Consider the following 20,854-nt stretch of genomic DNA (forward strand, 5'->3'; position numbering starts at 1 on the left):
CTGGGTTGTTACGTCTAACCCAAGAGCTGGGTAACAAAAAAACTACCCAAACACTGGGTTGTTACGTCTGACCCAGGATCTGGGTAAAACAAAAACTACCCAAACACTGGAAAAATAACCCCAAAAAATTACCCAAAAGGCTCAACCCAGGACTTGGGTAGAAAAAATAACTCAGGATTTTTTAGAGTGTATATATCTATTTTTACTGTATCTATTAGGGGTGTTAACAATACCCTCATGTCCTCTTTTTGATACATATCACAATACTGAACTCACGATACAATATTATTGCGATACTTCAAGACATTTGTTAAATATGTCTAACAAAAAAATGTACTGTTGATTAAAATGCTATATTTGGTATTACATTGGGTAACATAAGACATTTGGCCTATCAGGAGCGACAAATATTCTCCAATTGCATTATTATACATTATATTTAACATTATATATAGTAATTTAATGTATCACTGACACTAAAACTCTGTAAACTTGAATTTTTTCTCACAGTAATTTTCATTTTGGGTAAACTATGCACAATATCTATCTATCTATCTATCTATCTATCTATCTATCTATCTATCTATCTATCTATCTATCTATCTATCTATCTATCTATCTAGTGTGTAGTTATTAAAACAAAACTTAACCCATACTGCACACATTATGATAGACCTATAGAAAAAAATATTTGACTCTTTTTCTTTTTAGCTTTAGCAGTAATTATAAACAACACCTTATACATATTTTCCAACATCTTGTGCTTTTATTTATTCCATTCTCTTTTGCTGAATAATGCTTTAGATTCTTTGAATTTCATTACGTTTTTCATGAATATTATTTAAATTGCAAATTTAGACAGTTAAAAACAAATATAATACTGTTCATCATGTATCAAAAAACATTGACATAAAACAAAAACATTGCAGTTCATGAAAATTCAACATTACACAATCTTATGAGAGGAAGGTTATGAACGTGAACCCCCCATAATCCTAGAAACTTTTTTCTGTACAAAACTTCACAAAGCAGTTTTTTTCAGAGGTGAGGCACAGGTGCACATCACATTTGGTGCACTTCACCCTAACAATACACTTACAGCCACTTGCACCTCCCTTTTTGAGACACCATGGTAGGCTAGTGGTAGGTCTGGGCCAGTAGTACTGGCTGTGGTTGCAGGTCTCTGATGTTGATTTAATCCATAATACAAATGCCATGGCAGTCCTTAACATACGACTAATCAACATTAGATCACTAGCATCAATGCTGTTATTGTTACAGCTTAACAGACTGCAGCTGGCCTTTGTTAGCTAGCTAACCTATTATAATAATGTCATTCCATTATTGCACAGTGTTGCCATATGCAACACAGACATTTTATCGATTTATCATAAAAAAGTTTCATAAAAACTTTTTTGAGTGGTGAATATGTCATCATAGCTTACCTGAGATGATGTTACCAATATTTTTGTGAATGTGACATTGGGATAAGTCAAAACAACATATCATAATTGATGTATTTTAAATATAAAAAATAGATTTAAACAATAAGACTAAAGGTGTTGAGCTATATAACAACAATTAGTTTTCTGTCTATAAATATATCAAAACAGTTGTTCCCTTGTCTATTAAAATATGTATATATTAAAGCATCTTTGGCGTTTCAATGGTTTCTACAAAATAAACCGGAAACCGAGGGTAACGCGGGTATGACGCAACTGAAGGGCGTCCCGGAGCCGTAACTTCTCACGATTTACAAATAGTTGCAAACATTTGGGATATTGTAAGTACTCAAGTGAACAAAATATATAACACTGGCCTAGTGGTTTTTGTATATTTTACTGCAAAATTCTTACATATTGCACCATTAATGCCCCGCGGAAACCCTGAAGAGAGACAGAGAGAGAGAGAGAGAGAGAGCATAAAGAAAGCTCTCAGCGTCTCACGTTCAGATGCTCACGCGTCTTTGACAGTCATCACATCACTGTTTACTCTGGAGTAACTCTCAGCCGACTAATGAAAATCCAGAGGATGTGTTAAGGCTTTTCAGACTTTAACAAGTGGCGGGTTGAGGGTTCGAGTCGCGGGCAGCATGAGCGCGGATTGCGCGGGATATTACAACGCGGAGAACGTGTTTGTCAGCAGCTTCACGTGTCCAAAGCCCGACAGCGACGCGCGCGCGATATTCTGCTGCGGGTTCAATGACGTCAAATACTGCTGTGACGATCCCAACAGCTTTTTCCCCTATGAATATGGATACATGTGGTGGCTTAGGTAAGACGATATTTTGTGTAATATTTGTTATGAATCCCTAATCTTAAATGATGTAGGCTAACCTTTTTTTTGCCATCATACAATAGTTGCTAGTTAGTTGACAACTTTGTAGTCACCAGCATCATAAAACGTCATGTTAAACATGACAGAAATGACAAAGTTTGAGTGAGTAACTGATATTTTTAAAGTTTGATAGAGAAACTGTGCCAAATTATGGTTGTTATCGTAGATTTTTATAAGAATTTGCTACTATCTGCTTGTGTATTTACCAAAACAACAACTTTAAGGGATGTTTCACTGAAAATTTGTTCATTGTTCATAATTGAAATTTACACATGACACATTTATAACACATTTTTGAACACACAAGATGTTTTACATTCTACAAAAGTTGATGGTGATTTATAGGCTGCTGTTAAGCACCAAAAAAAGACAAATTAATACAACTAATGCACTTTAAGTCTTTTAAAGCCATATAGCTTCAAAAACTTGTTTAATCAAAATCCACAACATGCCATGCCTGTTTTCCTAGTAGCAAACAGCTATTTCAGATGATAAGTTTTTCAAAGAATAATGACTGAATAAATAGTTTTGTTCTGTCCATCGTACGTAACTATCGTGGCTTCAGAAGCCACATCATATATGATTAAAGTGATTTCTTGCAGTATAATATTTGTTGAGATATAGATATTCTGTGAAACATCTATTGTGTTACACAAACGAAAGATAATCATAAAGATGTTGAAAGGCAGTATATTCTTCATTTTTGTGTGAATTTGCCCTTTCAAACAGTTTACAAACAATTATTCTTCTCACTATTTAAGAAATAAAATAATGTTTATGAGAGATATGATGCAGACCAAACAGATTTTCAAAAGACTAACATCCTTTAAATGCAAACGAGAAACTGAGAATCTAACATAAGACTCGTTTTCATTGAATGTATCTTTTTTGGAAAAAAAAACAAAACAAAAAAAACAACAGATCTTCACAAGACAAACTAAGCATGTTTAGATGTATATCAAACTTGAAATGGGATATTGAAAGGTTTAATTGTTGATTGATCAGATTCATGAAGGATCATCATTGCTAATTTGTGTCATTAATCAGTAAATAGCTTCAGTCTGATCACTCTCAAGTCTTAATCAAATCTTGATTTGATGAACACTTTCTGCACAGTAGCTTAATAATGACCTTACAAGACTTGAAGTGAGAACATAGACACTATCAGGGAACATCTATTTTATGGTATTAATACCCGAGCTTTGATTAACCAAATAAGCTGTAATTAAATGACTAATTAATTAATGCAAATTGTTGATGCCATCATATGTAATTAGAATAAAGGAGATTGAAGAACTGCAAAACTTGTGTACATTGTTCATAGATCCATTCTTATGTAAATTTTTGCAATAACTTAAAAGCTGCAATTTACATCAAGAATGGTGGAAATTTATGTATGTTTCTTGAATCTTCTGATTAATGATGATAAGGGCAACCATTTGCATTAATCATCCATATTCATGCCTGAAGTTTAGCTAAACGCTTACTTGGGATTTCATGCAAATCACAACAGCTGGTTTTATAAGTGGCAGAACACCTTCAATCAGGTGTTAATGAGAACTATTGTAGTTTTACTGGATTCTCACGGAGAAAAGTTTGTTTTTGTTAAGAGGTCACTTTTTCATTGCTCTCAAGACTTAATGGAGTAATCACCTTATGTTTCAAGTGTAAATTTATTCTCTCTGATGTTTCTCTCAAAGTACCATGAAAGAAATAAAAGTAGAGACAATGGGGCGATTCTTGACAACAGTAAGAGTATAGAACTATAAATGAATTTGAAAAGCAGATCGTTTGGTCCTGGTGTTGAGATGACTGTGGACTTTGCAGATCTGAGAATGGTTTTTAAGATTGAGATCTCTTCTGAAACTCAAGAGGAGATGGGATTAGTGTTTTTTGCGGGAAGAGAGATCTGAGAAGCAGATGCAATCTAAAAAAATGCTGGGTTGTTTCAACCCAAATTTGACTCAAAAATGGACAAACCTAGTCTGGGTAAACCTAGCCTGATCTGCCGGTGATTTGATTTCGCTCGGCAACTCAGTCTGGAAACCCGTGCATTCATTTCTGCTGCGCTGTTACACTTTTGCGGGAACCAATCACAGACTGGCTTATCCACTCGCTATTGGCGGGTATAACACGATGACGATAGAGAAGCGACGGCAAGCAGCTTTCAAACTCTATCTGATCTACCCGTCTCTCGCACGACCGTCACTCCAAAATAACAATGCACAATCACAGTGACGCCGATTGTGTTAAGTATTTACCTTATCTGAGAGAAATGTAGCAGAGCGTTTATCCGATAGTCTCTTCATAGGAAGATTACAAACAGCGATTAATGACACACGATGATTCTCTGCTGTTATTTTGGTGGTTTGCTTCACAATGTGAGTACAGGACTCTTTTACTTCAATGCCCCTTGATGGTAGACAATATTTTTATTATTTGCTCTATATGTTTCGTCTCCCTGCTTCTTGAATCTCGCGCCGCCTGAGCTGACTGGAATTCTTTTTGGTTGTCATGACAATGACGTACTGTAGTTTAGGGCGGCTATATTCCGCGTTCATTTACACTGAACCAGAACAGCATCAGAGTTGCCTTTTAAACTCTCGACGATGCTGAATGACTTCTTTAGTCAGCAAACAAATTGCTCGAGTGGGTGTAAATACCGATCACTTTCATGTTTTTTTGCACAACCTGCAAAAATCGCTCTATGCCATTGCTGCTTCTGCAAACCGCGGATCAATGCTACAAACCAATACAAACTAACCCTGCGTCTCAATCAGCTCCCTAGTTCCCTAGGTCGTGAATCAGTATATCATGAAAGTGAATGTGGCTGATTCCCTGATCAGTGCCCTGACTACTGAACTAGGGATCTGATTGAGACACACGGTAAACCTCTCTGGTAGTCTGGCTATCACCAGACCAAGCTCAATTTAAAATTGAACATTGGTCTGGGGAGTTTGCTATGTATTGGGATTTCCTACTGCACAAGAGGCGTGATCAACGAGCATTAGTCACGCAATTGGATAGTCCTTCAACTAATCAGATCAATGATCCGGGTGACGTACTTTGCAAAGCGATGCGAAAACTCCAGACAGGTTTACCGTGTGTCTCAGTCAGATCCCTAGTTCAGTAGTCAGGGCACTGCACTGCAAACAACCCAGCTCCATTATCCATTTGCTCTGCATTTAACTTCATTGCTGTCTAGAAGAAACATCAGGGATAGTATAAAGAACTCTCATTTGAGATTATTGATTCTTACAGGATCACATGGTTTAATAGTTAATATCATCCTGGGCTGCATTTCCCAAAAGCATCGTAAACCAACGCTATCACACGACCAATTCGTACATATTTTACAAGGTGGCTAATTCATATGAATTTGTAATATGTGTACAATTTAGCAAAAAACATATGAATTCGTACGAGTGAGGTTGTATGAATTTGTACAAATTAGCCACCTCGTAAAATACATACGAATTGCCCTGAGATCGGGTTGCGTAAACCTACGTAGAGAGACCATTGGTACCAAATGGTTTCTACAGTCCACTTAAAAGGCTATGCATTTGGGAAACACATAGTCCCATTGAATGAAAACAAGTGAGTGAATTCGGACACTGAGTGTGACACTTTTGCATAGTTTGTGCTTGCTGTTTAATAATCATTTAAAACTTTGCAAACTGGCAGCTCTAGTAGTAATGAAAAAAATTATATTGAACATGTATAAACCTTAATTAAACAATGTAATAATCAATTAAAAAGGAGTTTATACCTCTATGATTTTATGCTGAAGCCACATTGGACCAGAGGTTTGGAAAATGGATAGATGGATGATTCAGCTGCGGGCGCCATCTTCTGGTGAGATGGGGGAATTAATTTAGCACAACCGTTACAGTGCAGTATGGGTATTTTCTAGCCGTTGCGTGAACATCAGTTGTACAGTTGTTGTTGTGGTGCATTATGGGATTAGATGAGTGCACTCAATATCATCCACTATGGTTTTGAACACTACAATTTTGGACACATCCCTGGTCAGAGGTGCTTTCCCGTACAGCAACGTAACTCGCTGCTTCACTACCATAGTACGATGCATCATTGAACAAATCAACTAGCTAGTCATGACTGTTTCCTGAAACTGTATTATCACAAACCTGTCTTTCAGCCACACTGGTGAATGATGTCATGCAGATGAATTAATTACTTCTTTAAATTAATTTGTTTGAGATCAAATCAATGCTATATATTTTTGCTATGAATTACGGACATGGCATCTGATGACTAATTCTCCTTTTTCTCAGTTATTTTGCTATATTTCCAGATTCAATCATAGACTCGTTCTTACGTACTCTCCAGAAACGGTACTTAAAATCTCTTGACAAACTAAAATATGTAAATGACATTTCAAAATAAAAGACATTGTACTTAATGCCAGCTTGCTTATTTTGCTCAAGATAACGATTTATTAAGTCCACATGTCATAAAAATAAGAAACTATGCTTCTAACCATAGCTCAAAGGCTGTTGTTCCAACCATACAGGTTTGCGATGCAGTTTGCGAATGTTCGTTTGAACTATGGTTTCAGGAAATGCCAAATCGTTGAACTACGACAGAACTTGCGATGTTAGTTGGCTAACGATGCTTTTGGGAAACGCACCCCAATACGGCTGCTGTTCTAAAACCAAACAAACAACTTGTTTTCAATCCAGATCTTGATATATTTTGTGTGAATATCACAAAATCTGTCAAGAACGTGTCTATTTCAACCCAAAGTCAAAGCAATAAATTAAGTTGTGCTTAACAAAAATGAAACCTATTTTACGTCCATCTATATTTTTTTGCATCGTGAAATTATTTTTTAAACTTTCTTAACTAAATTTTCATGACTTTAATGCAAAATATTCCCATTTTCATGCATGTTCTTTACACAAAACATAGGCCTAATTTATTTTTTCTTTTGATTGTGTGGTGAAACATGACTTGGACATGCTCTTGAATGATATATAGGTGATCAAATTCCAAATGTTGTGCTTTGCTATCATAATGAATGCAGAGATTAATCTTTTCTGTTACAAAGAGTCAATTAAAAGCCTGCGCTAATGTGCTTCTGTGGCTGCTACTAATCTTCATGTGATCAGGTCAAGCAGTCCTGCATCAAACTCTATGATGACTTTTTCAATCACATGCCACCATGACATGACCTTTTACAGCATGAGCTTTCGGAGAAGTCTTTGTACAATCTATAATAATTGAGATTCACACTCAGGGGTTGTTCATGGTGTCCCCTTTGAGCTTTATAGAGTGTTAAAAGAGTGTGATTAGAATCTTGAGATCTGTTCCAAAAATAACCTTTCAGCAATCAGTTCTAAAAGAACCATTTTTTTACTTTCTTCATAGAATCATAGATGCCAATAAACAACCTTTATTTTTATTATGAGTGTATATGTAGCTGCCTTCAATGGTGTTGTGTGGGCTCTAATGATTGGGTCACCTAGCAACCACCCAGCAACAACAAGTTTTCCATGGTTTAGAAAAAAATAAAAATCTAATGAGCGTTGTACTGCTAGTTTGACTGTTGCTCTTTAATTGCAGTTTCTCCGCAGGTGATGTTCTGCTGCTTTTAGTGCCTCTGCAACTAAACAATTAATGTGAAACAATCCATTAACATTAACTGATTTATGTAAGAACTCATTTGCTTTTTTCAAAGCTGGTTATAATTTGTTCTCATTCTCAGGCATGCAGAAGTGTGACAGCATGCTTTAATAATCTAAAACAAAGTCATTAGTGCTTTCATCCTATGATCTTGTGGGGGAGTAGAAGGAGATTTGAAAGCAGTTGTTTGAAAGTGGAAAAACATCTAACCAAAAAATTCAATATTTGAAAGTGAGAGTCTTTTATTTATTAATCGCAGAGTGGATTTTTATGTATTCAGAAATATGCAAGTTATTTATTTATTTTTTGGTGGTTTTACTAGATATCTCTGCTTTCCTGCATTATTGGCCCACTACATTTCTGACTAATGACTAAGAATTTTGTATGTCTCATTCCTTTATGCATTTGATAATTCTGTTTCTCTCTTATATAATTGACGTCAAACGTGGCACAGTGCATCCACGTGCCATTGGGCATTTGATATCATCATGGTCTACATCAGTGTTGCCAAGTCTGTGGTTTTCCCATGGAATTGGCTACTTTGCCGCAGGTTGTTTGTCATGTCCGCGGGTTGAAGCGACCCCAATAACGTGATATTTAGTCCCTGGAATGCTAATCTTACCAGGAGGTTTTGTTGTGAAAACCTGGCAACCCTGGTCTACATGTAAAATATTTAATCCCTCTCTTTCTCTGCCTGTCCCTGTCCTTCAGTTTGGGAGCTCTGGTTGGTTTGTCTATAGCTGCTGTGGTGCTGCTGGCCTTCATCATCACTCTCTGTGTGCTTTGCTACCTGTTCATCGCCACTAAACCCAGAGGGTTGGACAACGGACTGCCTCTACGAGCACCAGGTATGAAAACAGCTTCAACAAAAGAACATCTTGAGAGGAAAGTCAGTGAGATCCAAAGCGTTTTGGCCGATGAGGGAGACACATTTCCATTTACACCTGGTGTTTCAATCTGTCTCTCTTGTCCACTTTCAAACATTTCTGTCCTGATTTCTTTGAGGGGAGGGGCTATGGGCAGGTAAATATATGGGGTTTTTCAGAACTTTCAATGTAATGGACAAAATACAGTACAACGGTAAAACATACAGAGAGCATCAGCTTCAGTTTCTGCTCTGACAGCCGCAAGACTGGCCGAATGCTGTGAGTGCGTGTTAGTAATCAGGATTGGTGAGAGAACATTGTGCTTGGTACATTTTTCATCTTCAAACCAAACTTGGGTCTTCAGCCGACAAAGTTTAAATCGCGTCTGGCTAGCGCTCTTCCCATAATGTTTAGGCATTAGGTCAGTAGACGGAGAGTAGACAGTCTTTTGTGGCCACATAACCGTCTTCACTACGTAAGCAATCCAGTCGAATGCGTTTTATACTACCTCTGGAAGTGGTCGAAAGTGGACAAGCTTAAAACATTTTACACCACATTTAAACCTGTATTTGGTATTGTCCACTTGTGATCCGACTGACCAAAATGCACCTTAATACCAGGTGGAAACAGGGCCTAAGAGAGGAGCTCTTTAAATTCACCCATAGCGCATTTTTACACAGGTCTGTTTAAAGGTGCCCTAGATTCAAAAATTGAATTTATCTTGGCATAGTTGAATAACAAGAGTTCAGTACATGGAAATGACATACAGTGAGTCTCAAACTCCATTGTTTCCTCCTTCTTATATAAATCTCATTTGTTTAAACGACCTCCGAAGAACAGGCGAATCTCAACATAACACCGACTGTTACGTAACAGTCGGGATCATTAATATGTATGACCCCAATATTTGCATATGCCAGCCCATGATGTTCCCAACATTATAAAAGGCATTACACAAGGGCAGCCAGTATTAACGTCTGGATCTGTGCACAGCCGAATCATCAGACTAGATAAGCAAGAACAATAGCAAAAAATGGCAGATGGAGCAATAATAACTGACATGATCCATGATATCATGATATTTTTAGTGATGTTTGTAAATTGTCTTTCTAAATGTTTCGTTAGCATGTTGCTAATGTACTGTTAAATGTGGTTAAAGTTACCATCGTTTCTTACTGTATTCACGGAGACAAGACTGTCGTTATTTTCATTTTTTAAACACTTGCAGTCTGTATAATGCATAAACACAACTTCATTCTTTATAAATGGCATTAGCCGTTAGCCACAAAGCATACTATCAAACTCATTCAGAATCAAATGTAAACATCCAAATAAATAACATACTTACGTGATTAGATATGCTGCATGACGAACACTTTGTAAAGATCTATTTTGAGGGTTATATTAGCTGTGTGAACTTTGTTTATGGTGTTTAAGGCAAGCGCGAGCTCTTACGGCGTGAAGCACGAGATTTAAAGGGGCCGCAGCCTGAATTGGCGCATTTATAATGATAGGCAGTTAAAAAAATTTTATTAAAAAAAAAACTATGGGGTATTTTGAGCTGAAACTTCACAGACACATTCAGGGGACACCTTAGACTTATATTACATCTTTTGAAAACATGTTCTTCGGCACCTTTAAGCCAGAGTTTGGATGTATTTGGTTGATGAGGAAAATAATGTCTATATTTAGCAGCAGTATTAATCTCAACAAAATTACTGATAATGTTCATTTTTCAAATTTCATTAAAGTATGCTTTCGAAGAAATAATCAAATGATTGTTATTAAAACACAAAATTGATAATTGACTAAAATTAATATGCCAAAATATTGATAAAAGTTAAAGGATGTGTTTGCCAAAAGACTATCAACTAAAAACTATATTTCATTTACGCACTTATATTTAGTGTGAACAGCAAAAAAACGCATTAAATGCATTTTGAGGTACATTCAGATATGGTTTAAAATCCTGTTCAAGTCGTATTTCTGGAAATCCGTTTCAGTCTGACCCCCGATCAGATTTTGTGTGGTTTTTGTGACTTTCTCATGCCACGTAAAACGTAAACGTTATTATAGGAAACATGCTGAAAGTTGCTGCAGAAACAAAGTTGTTTTGCTGCAAAGTGCTGGTTGAACAGAAAATGACATTATAACGGAGACATGTTTTGAAACAGTACAGAATAAAGCTTCAGCCTCCTAAATTTCTGCAGGTACACAATGTCATGGCAAACCTCTCTATGTTGCGGTGGTTGTTGTTTTTGGCGTATACCCACCAACGCAATTGCATCACACAAATCGGATCTGAACAGACGATAATTTTAGATCAGATTCCAGTCGGATACACACATAATCTGATTTGGACTGACAGTGTAAACGTAGCCTCGCACATCAACGTGATTGGTTACATGTTTGTGATGGTAGGAGAGAGGGACGTTTTTGAGAATGTCTTTGGCACACTGCAGTTTTAAAAAAAAATACTGAATTTGCTCATGGTTTGTCTTAAAGCATATTAAAATCACCACATAGACATATGATCAACATTAAAAACTTGATTTTCATTTAATTGCAACCATCTTATTCTATAAAAATAAGAAAGGCACAACAACAATTTTTCTCTTTATTCCATGGATCTCGCCAATTTTCCCCCATTTGTCACCATAGTGTGTGAGCAACTGCAGTGACGTAACCTTGACGTCTACTCCCAAATGGTTTATTGTTTATAAACTGTAAACTGTTTTTAGACAGTTAATTTAGGCTCGTTCACATGCTTTGATTGGATGGTCTAAACAGCCCACCCTTGGCTATTTTCACATCTCATTTTACTGATCTACTGTATATTTGCGTCATTAATGTTAGTAACACCATAGCTGCTAGCAGTAGCTAGGTAACAACTCAAGAGAAATTGGCAAAAATGAAAAGAGAGGTCACTTTCTTACTCTTACTGTTTGGTTGCACTCCCAAAATATAACACGCACTGAACCGCACTTGCGTGATTACGTTTTGGATGCATTGCAAAAGAAATCAAGTTGATCACTGAACAGAATTTCACAGGCAATTATAATTCTTTATTGCAAAGGCCTGCCTTTTCAAGCGTTTCAAATATGGTTCTTTTGTTGCTCATTTTTATGTTTTTACAAGGCTTAAGCAGCATAACAGCATACTGAAACTAATAGCGACACTTTCCAAGTGACAGCTCGATAGCTTGTTTTGTGTGAGAAAAGGTTTCATACATCAGACACCAGACGGCTCAGGAAGGACACAAGTTAGTTCAAAGCAAAGTTATATCATTCAATGTTTGAGAGCTCTTGTAGTATGTGCTGCAACTTGGTCCAATGTTAGATCCATAAGGATGGTTTTATAGACCTTTCAGTAGGCGAAATTCATCTCTGTCAATGAGCCGGTGAATACTCCATCAGGTGAATAGATGACTTGATGTAAGAGCAGTAAGTAACTCCAAAGAGCTGCAGAACCATGTGATACTCATGCAATCACAGTAGCTATTGACAAAGCTTGTATTTGCATAATCAAGTAGCTTTCTCCAGAAAGTTTAACAATTAAGTGAAGAGAACAGCTGTAGGGGGTTTTCAGACAAGACATGAACATTAACATACAAAGAATAATACAAAGAAATTATGAAAACAAGAGAGAACCAATGAAATATTAATAACTAATGTATGCTCTTTTCTGTGAGCTTTTTGTTTTATATACCTTTTTTTGCACGGTAAAATAAAACCTGTAGCTGTAATTTGCCTTTTTTGCCTTATTTTTTTTGCAAATTTATGTCAGATAAATACCAAGTTTAGTCTTTTGTTCTTCCCTCATATTTAAAAAAAAAAAAAATCTAATATATTTGTCACGGTTATGGACTCTTATTTTAATTTTCTGTTTTGTTTCTTTAGTTCCTGTTTCCCTCTGCTCTGTTTAGTTTTGGTTTGCTTGGTTTCTGATTATGTCCCTGTTTGTTTCTGTGGTTACTTATAATTATCAGCTGTGCCTTATTTAGTGTATTGTTATCTCCTTACTATTTAAGTCCTGAGTTTGGTTCTGTTCCTGGTCTGATATTGTCTTATTAATATTTATACAAGCTGTTACGCTGCCTTTGCTTACCTTTGTGATTCCTGAGTAATTAATTTGATTACAGGACTATAGCTAATCCCTTCTTCTGGGGATTAATTATATATTATAGTTTATATTTAGTATATTGTGATGGTGCTATATTTGTCCAGGTCATACTTCACCCCAAAATCTAAAGAAAAAAAAAAATTTGTATAAAAATGACTTTTTTTCTTCTTCTTCTTTTTTTTTTTTTTGCATTGTGAGATATATATTCATGCCAATTAAGATCATTAGCCCCAATTTGCATTCAGTTTGAGTTAATGAAACATCCAGTTTTTTTGTCATTAAATCCAATAAGACTCAAAGACCTGCAGCTGTGAAGTGTCATTTTTCAGTAACACTGGAAAATTTTCATTAAGAATATCAACTATATATATATTTCTTAACAGACCATTAAATAGATGATCATTTTAGTGCTTTCAGGGATCTCTGGTTATGCTCATTTGTCAGGACTATAATGTCACAATGCATACAATCTTTGCATTGAAAAGTAGGCTTTGTTTTCTTAAAGGTGCTAAAGAGGATCTTTTCGTCGACTGAGAAACCAAAGACTGTTAGTGAGTTTTTGAAATGAGCGCATGCGTAAGAACAACCCCCCTCCTTTCGAGGGACCGCCTCCCAAAACTCGTAAACACTCGTATTGGAACACGAGTGTTTACCACCGGCATTCACTGTGTCGTGTTAGTGGATTCATTATGTCGGACTCACCGCAGGTAAATCATAATCTGCAGTTGTTACTCCTGTCTCCGGACAAAAACATTGCATGTGGCGCCTGTGGAGTGTGGAAAGTTACTGGAGCGTGCAGCCGCGCTCGTCTCTCACAAGGAACGTCATAGCAGACAAGCCAGAGGGCCAATCGTTTACGCGATGATCGCGTAAACGATTGGCTGATGTTTTTAAGGCCCTACCTCGTGCACAGATGATGTATATTAATATTATTCCTTTCAGTGAACCTAATAAGTAGTCTTTTATCAGTTAGTAAAGACAGTTTCAAGTAATATTGCAAAAATGTATAAAACAAAACATCCTCTTTAGCACCTTTAATGTATGTTTCTATCGTTTGATTTGTATGTTTTGATTGAATGTGACCCATCTTGTACTCAGACTAAAATAAAGAGCTCAGAATCCATGCACTTAATGCAGGTCTATAAACAATATCCACTAGAATGCTTAATTGGCAGAAAGGTCGAGATGTGAGTGGTTTAAATGATTCAGAGAAGAGAGGTTTAATGAGACAATCAGATAGCATTCAGCTCCTTTTGTTAAGCGGTAGTGTTCTTTAAAGACCTGAAGGGTTATAATTACTCCTCTTAACTCATTAACACATGCATGAGAACACATGTTTCTCTGCTTACTAAGATTAAGTGGCTACTCATAATAGCTACTACAACACAGATACTACAACACATCAGCGTTGTGAAGCATGTTAATGTGGGCTGCAATTTATCATCTACTAATAATCAGTAACCACACATAAATGCTTCATGTAGGTGCTGAACAGATTAACCAGAAAATGTTTAATTTCCTGTTCATATTTAACCAGATCAGTAATTGTATTTTGCACAAAGAAAATGAAGCCTATTTTAGGCTGTTTAGGTTTAGAAAATATACAAAAATTACATACAACTACAAAATGATCATAATCAAAATGCAAAAACAAACCCTAGAGACTACTAATTTACAAATGTAAGCTTTTCTAAAGATACAGTTTTAAAAAATTGCATCTATAACAGTTTAGTGGCGAATTAAAAGTGTTAATATATAATGTCAATATTATGTAATGCTTTTGAGTTAATGGAGTGGATTTTTTTGCATTATAGCTAGTCATAGTTATTGAACCCCTATTCAACACTGCTGTTTTTAAAGGGATAGTTCACCCAAAAAAGAAAATTGAAAATTGAAAAACATCCGATGAACACAATCAGAGTTATATTAAATAATATTCTTGTTTTTCCAAGCTTTATAATGGTACTGAATGGGAGGCGAGATTTTGAAGCCCCAAAAAAGCACATACATCCATAAAAATAATCCATACAGCTCCAGGGGGTTAATAAAGCGATGCAAAGCGATGGGTTATTGTAAGAAAAATATCCATATTTAAAACTTTATTAACTATAACAACCAGCTATAAAAACCCATCGCTTCACTTCAGAAGGCCTTTATTAACCCCCTGGAGCCGTATGGATTATTTTTATGATGGATGGATGGATGCACTTTTTTGGGCTTCAAAATCTAGGGCTGCACAACGATTAATCGCGATTAATCGTTTGCAAAATAAAAGTCTGTGTTACGTAATATATGTGTGTGTTCTGTGTATAATAATTATGTATATATAAATACATGCACATACATGTATAAATGTAAGAAATATATACATGTATAAATAAATATACATATTTATATATATTTTATATTACATATAAATATAAATATTTCATATATATAAATATATTTTTTTTCTTAAATATATACATGTATGTGCATGTATTTATATATACATAATTATTATACACAGAACACACACATATATTACGTAACACAGACTTTTATTTTGCAAATGATTAATCGCGATTAATCGTTGTGCAGCCCTATCAAAATCTCGAAAATCTTCAAAAAGATTTTAAAAAAAAATTCTCTATAGTTCTATAAATCACAAAGATATCAATACATTTGACTAATTTTTCTGTTTAAGCTAGTGTTTACATTGATTGCTAAGGAAAGTTTACGATTAAACTTTGGCGTGTAACCCATCCTGCATGGTTTGTACTAAATGCATGATACCTCAAATTGTTCAGATTTGTTTGTCAGGTCCCACAGATTTACACTGAAGGACGGATTGAGCCAAATCTATAGATTTTTGGGTGGAATGTTTTGACTTGGAGGAATAGGAAACCACAATCCTAAACCTATGAAATCCTGAACCAGTGCAAAACAATCCCTCAGATGAAGGACGAGGATGGTCTGATTTATCCACCACCTACATTTATCCCTGTCTCTCTCGCACCGTTCTGCGACACAAACAAATAATTGCAGTGTCACGTTATCCCATGGCCTTTACCATCTTGTTTTCTTTGTAGATTTGCTCAAATTCTGCAAGACGACCCAAAACATAAATTGATATTATTTTACAGAGACCCCATCCATGACTTTTTGTTTTCAGAATGAAATGGGTTTTTAGAAATCGATGTGTAAAGGTATTGCAGGGGTTGTGTTTTTTTTCTTTTTCTTTTTATCTTCATCTCTTTGCTATCTTAGACCTTTCTTTGTCTGCCACACAAACCTGAGTTTCTGATTTAAGAGGATAATAACATTCTTGCATTTAATTGCATGAAATAAGGTTTCAAGGTTATTGGATAGTTTTTCATCTGTTTCTTTTTAGAGAATAACCTCGTCACCTCTTCAGAAATGCATCATCCATACATGCCATTTTATTTCAAGTTTGTTTTGAAGAATTACATTCATTTTATCAGCAACCTACACATCTCTCTTTTCTTCTGTCTCCATAACATACAGATAAAATTATGTTAAAAAATTTATTATGTTTCCTATAGATCATGGGCTTTGATTCTTCAGCTTTTTTACATGTTCATCTTTAATGTGTAATGTAGCTGTTTGAAAATGAAAAAGTCCATCCAGCAGGAGTTATTCTCTATATCGGTTTCACTGTTTCTGAACTCCCTGAAACGCCTCCATTATAGTTTTGAGTTTTCTTCCGGGAACGAACACGTCACAATATTCCTCATTTAAATAATTCCCATCCAAAATAAAGGGGCGGGGCCTGGTTTAGTTAGTATTGATGAAATTCACGGTTATGGTAAAGGGCGGGACATTTCTCAAAGACGCTAAAAGCGCGTAAGCAATCACAACACACTGGTCAAGCCAACCAATCAGAGCACATTGTGCTTTTCAGAAGGAGGAGCTTCATAGAGTCAGGAACTAAACAGAGTGTTACTGACAGACTGGGAAGAGAGGAGCTGCAAAACTGTCAAATTGTGAGAAAAATGATGTATTTTTTGAACATTTCAAGCATGAAAATTCTAGTAGACCCCAAAAACAAAATCAAGACTTTAAAAAAAAGTTCATAATATGACCTGCATGATAGTTTGTTTTTGTTTTGTTTTTTTGTGATATTTATCTCCAGTCCAGTGTTGCTGAAATATCTTACATAGTTGCATTTTGGGAGAAATAAAGATTGTTTATGTGGTCTGAACAAGCAGATGCATTAGTGCTTTTTATGAATAGCTATCTGATGTTTTTGTTGAGTATCATATCTGATGCATCAGAGCTTTTATGCGTCAAATAGTATATGATATGATTAAATCTGTTCAGTCAAAAAATAAAAAAACATTCATTTCCATCATGTAAAATTAGTCACATTTGTTCTTTTTGTGTTTATTGTTTCAGTGTTTTATAGTGCTTTTACATCTCTTTTAATCTGTTTTAAGGGACTAAATGAAAGTTTAAAAAGTTAATAATATGACTCTTTATCATTATTCCCTCATTGTTTTGCTCTTTTTGTGCATGTTATGTTCTTCTCTTAAAGCAAAGAACCATGCATAGGTTAACATTGTGCAAGGTTTCAATGCAGCAAAGCATGTCTTCTGCAAGATTCCCTGTTAAACTTAAAGAAATAAAGGTTAAAGGTTCCTCCCACTCATTTGAGTGTCTGTACTGCAGAGAGATCAATTGTGCTCAAGCAGGAGTCTTTATGTAACACTAGTACACGGGGAAGATCAGAATACCTGACAGAGAAAGTGAGATTGAATCTAAAGCCTAATGTATAATATTTGATACACTAATATCTAATGATCAACAAGATCAAGATCAACCTGTTCCACACAATCTACTACATGCCTTCTGTTGTCTGATTGATAGTTTACTTTTTTATTAAATTAAAAAAAAACCTTTTGCCACACTATTGAAATCAATAACCAGCTCAAAGTTGTTGCTGTTTCTGGAAACCTGTTTGCTTTGACCTCAGATCTGGTGTTTATGCATTCATGCTTCTAATGTGCTGTAGCTTGGAATATTAAGTATGCAACTATGCATACTCATTGTTTCTGTGTGTGTTTGAGATTTTTTTTAAATATTAATTTTTCCTATGTTAGAAAATGTGCCACCAAGAAGGCTACTATGAAGGTGGCCCTTGTAATAGCATGAAATACTCATTTTATTTATGCACGTTCTTGTTTAGACATTATATGGTCCATGCAAGCATTGGTATTACATTGGATATTCCTACAGATGTGGTCCTGTTAGCATGCATGACAATATTTCAGCATATAAATATTGAAAGGCAGTTTCACCTTGTACAACAACATTATAAATTCTAAAGTGCCCCATGAGAGCTGTGCACATCCTCAAATCTCTTGCAAATGCATCCCAATGCGCAGATAAATATTTATGTTATATGAACACACAACAAAGGGGGTGAGGCCATGTTGGGCTGCTTTAGAGAAGAGGAAGAGTTGTTGTTGTCATGCCATCATTTCAATGCTCGATTTGAGCAGCAGGTCATTTGCATTTAAAGGGACACACACAAAAACGGCGTGTTTTTGCTCAAACCCAAATAGGGGCAAATGTGACAAGCTATAATAAATGATCTGTGGGGGATTTTGAGCTGAAACTTCACAGACACATTCTGGAAACACCAGAGACATATATAATATATATAGAGACATATATTAATACATTCTGGTATTAAATTGAATAATTGAATATCTCTTATCCTGAGAGCACCAGTAAATATTAGTAGCACTCTTTGCAGACTATTTTTATGTCCTTCAGTATTTTGAGTGTGTCCTTGTAGACGAGCATCACTATTGATTTTGCTCGTACTTACCTGCGGGTTTTGCACAGGCAAGCACCACACGAGTTTTCTTCAGAAAAATGTTTAATGTTGTCCGTCATGTGTTTCTCAGGATCTGGGCCCAGTCCACAGGAGGGTCCGAGCCAAGCCAGCGCGCCGTCAGGACCGCAAGGTTTCCGCAAGCATTTCCTAAGAGGCAAACTAGACTGTGACAACCAGCCGCCTGATCCGGACCGGCTGTTCCAGCGCTGCTTCATGGCTACGGTCACCACCATCAATGTAGAGGGACCTTCATAAAGCCCAGGAGCTGCAAATATGATGTGAGCAACATTACCAAGGAGTCTTTAACCAATCATCATGCGACTGATAACATGGTAACATTTTGAACAATTCTGGTTGGAAGTTTTGGATGCTGTTGCACAAACTGAATACAATCAATGACGAATTGCCTCAAACTTCTTAGGAAAAATCATTTAATTTATCCTCAAATATATGCTTTTCATCTGCACCCAGGAACTTTGGGTTTGTTTTTGAGGCAAGAAACTAATTAAGCCATTTGCTTTCATCAAAACATCAGTCTGTAGATCAGTAACTACAGCTTCAAAGAAATAATTATGCTTTTGGCTTTGTCGGTGAAGCAGTTGTATTGGCGTCACTGCAGCTGAACCAAAGACTGAATTGAACTCAAAGAGTTCCCGAATGACATCACTGGGACTATTTTTGACTATGACTAAAAGATAAGTAAATCAATTAATTCCATTTTCCCAATTTTGAAACAAATTGCAGTGTTGAGCTGAACAATTCAATCATGTTACTAAAGTTAAAGTTAAAGTTATACAAAAAAAAGTTCAAACAACACTTTTTTTTCCCTAAGACTTTTTTTTTTATCAATTTATCAAATAAAAACAAAAGCTAGTCCCTACTAAGTGATGTTTACATTTTAGTTTTTATATGTTTTATACTACATTTATTTAGTTAGTTTATTAGTGTAATTTATTTTTTTTATTTTTTCATTATTAATTTATTTTAGTTTGTTTACACTTTCTCTCATATATATATATATATATATATATATATATATATATATATATATATATATATATATATATATATACATAAAAAATTTTGGTCACACTTAAGTTTAGGGTCCAATTTTCACTATTAAATAACTATTAACTATGACATTTGCCTCAAACTCCTAATTAATAGTTAAGTAAGTTTGTTAGGTTTACGTATTGGGTTGGATTAAGGGATGTAGAATATGATCATGCAGAATAAGGCATTAATATGTGCTTTATAAGTACTCATAAGCCAGTATTCTAGTAATATAGATAAGATAAGCTAGTAATATAGATAGATAAGATAAGCACCTAGTTAATAGTGAGAATTAAACCCTAAACTAAAGTTTTACCAACATCTTTATTTTATTTTAAAAACAAACTGACACATCAGGGTTTTAAACTATTTTCATAACAGGGTTGCAAATACTGCAGATATTTAAAATAAGGTGGAAAACTACATTTTCTAAAGGTTTTGTCAAAAAAAAATAGCCATTTCAATTCATTTTTAAGATTTGTATGCCTTGTTTTTGACCCGAGTGCAAAGTTTTGTACCTTTCAGATGTCTAAAAAAAAAAAAAATCGTTGTTCATATATATTTTCTATGGCAAGGAAATGTTCTTTTCCTTTTGTTTTCATGGGTGAATGTGTTGTCTATTGTTACGCTGAGGGCCAAAGCTGCACTGAATTGTATTTGTAAGCCACAGTATAGTTCAACACGTCAGGGTTGCTTCCTTGGCCTGTATTGATATGATTTCAACATGTTGTGGTGAAAATTGCTTATTGATGTACCTTTAAAGATTGTTGCATTTCCAAAGTGCTGCTTGAAACATTGCTGGTCAGTTCAAGACGGTTCCTCAATGATGTTTGTCCTGAGTGGCTTTATCTTTGTTTTGAGCTTCTGTAAAGTTTCATGTGTTTTTGCTGTACTGTATGCAGCTCATCAGCACCAACATTAAAAATTATTTGCCGGATAATAAAGAAATATGCCATACAAAATACTGCATTCATCACTGACTCTA

At 35.4% G+C, this 20,854-nt stretch overlaps 1 protein-coding gene across 1 annotated transcript; it reads left to right on the top strand.

Moving 5' to 3' along the window:
- The first annotated feature begins 1,902 nt into the window (after positions 1–1,902).
- Positions 1,903–19,689, top strand: LOC125260067 (protein shisa-like-2A). Its single transcript, XM_048178209.1, has 3 exons — positions 1,903–2,274; positions 8,695–8,831; positions 18,887–19,689. The coding sequence occupies exons 1-3, from the start codon at positions 2,093–2,095 to the stop codon at positions 19,069–19,071; spliced, it is 504 nt and encodes a 167-aa protein (XP_048034166.1). The 5' UTR covers positions 1,903–2,092; the 3' UTR covers positions 19,072–19,689.
- Positions 19,690–20,854: the final 1,165 nt, after the last annotated feature.

This window comes from Megalobrama amblycephala, linkage group LG24 (genome assembly GCF_018812025.1).
Source record: "Megalobrama amblycephala isolate DHTTF-2021 linkage group LG24, ASM1881202v1, whole genome shotgun sequence".
Lineage (NCBI taxonomy): Eukaryota > Metazoa > Chordata > Actinopteri > Cypriniformes > Xenocyprididae > Megalobrama > Megalobrama amblycephala.

What these genes read in the sequence shown, in the direction of transcription:
- LOC125260067 (XM_048178209.1), top strand. Translation starts at nt 2,093, where the DNA reads ATGAGCGCGGATTGCGCGGGATATTACAACGCGGAGAACGTGTTTGTC. An exon ending in GGATACATGTGGTGGCTTAG is followed by an intron (nt 2,275 to 8,694) that starts GTAAGACGATAT and finishes CCTGTCCTTCAG; the next exon opens with TTTGGGAGCTCTGGTTGGTT. An exon ending in ACTGCCTCTACGAGCACCAG is followed by an intron (nt 8,832 to 18,886) that starts GTATGAAAACAG and finishes TGTGTTTCTCAG; the next exon opens with GATCTGGGCCCAGTCCACAG.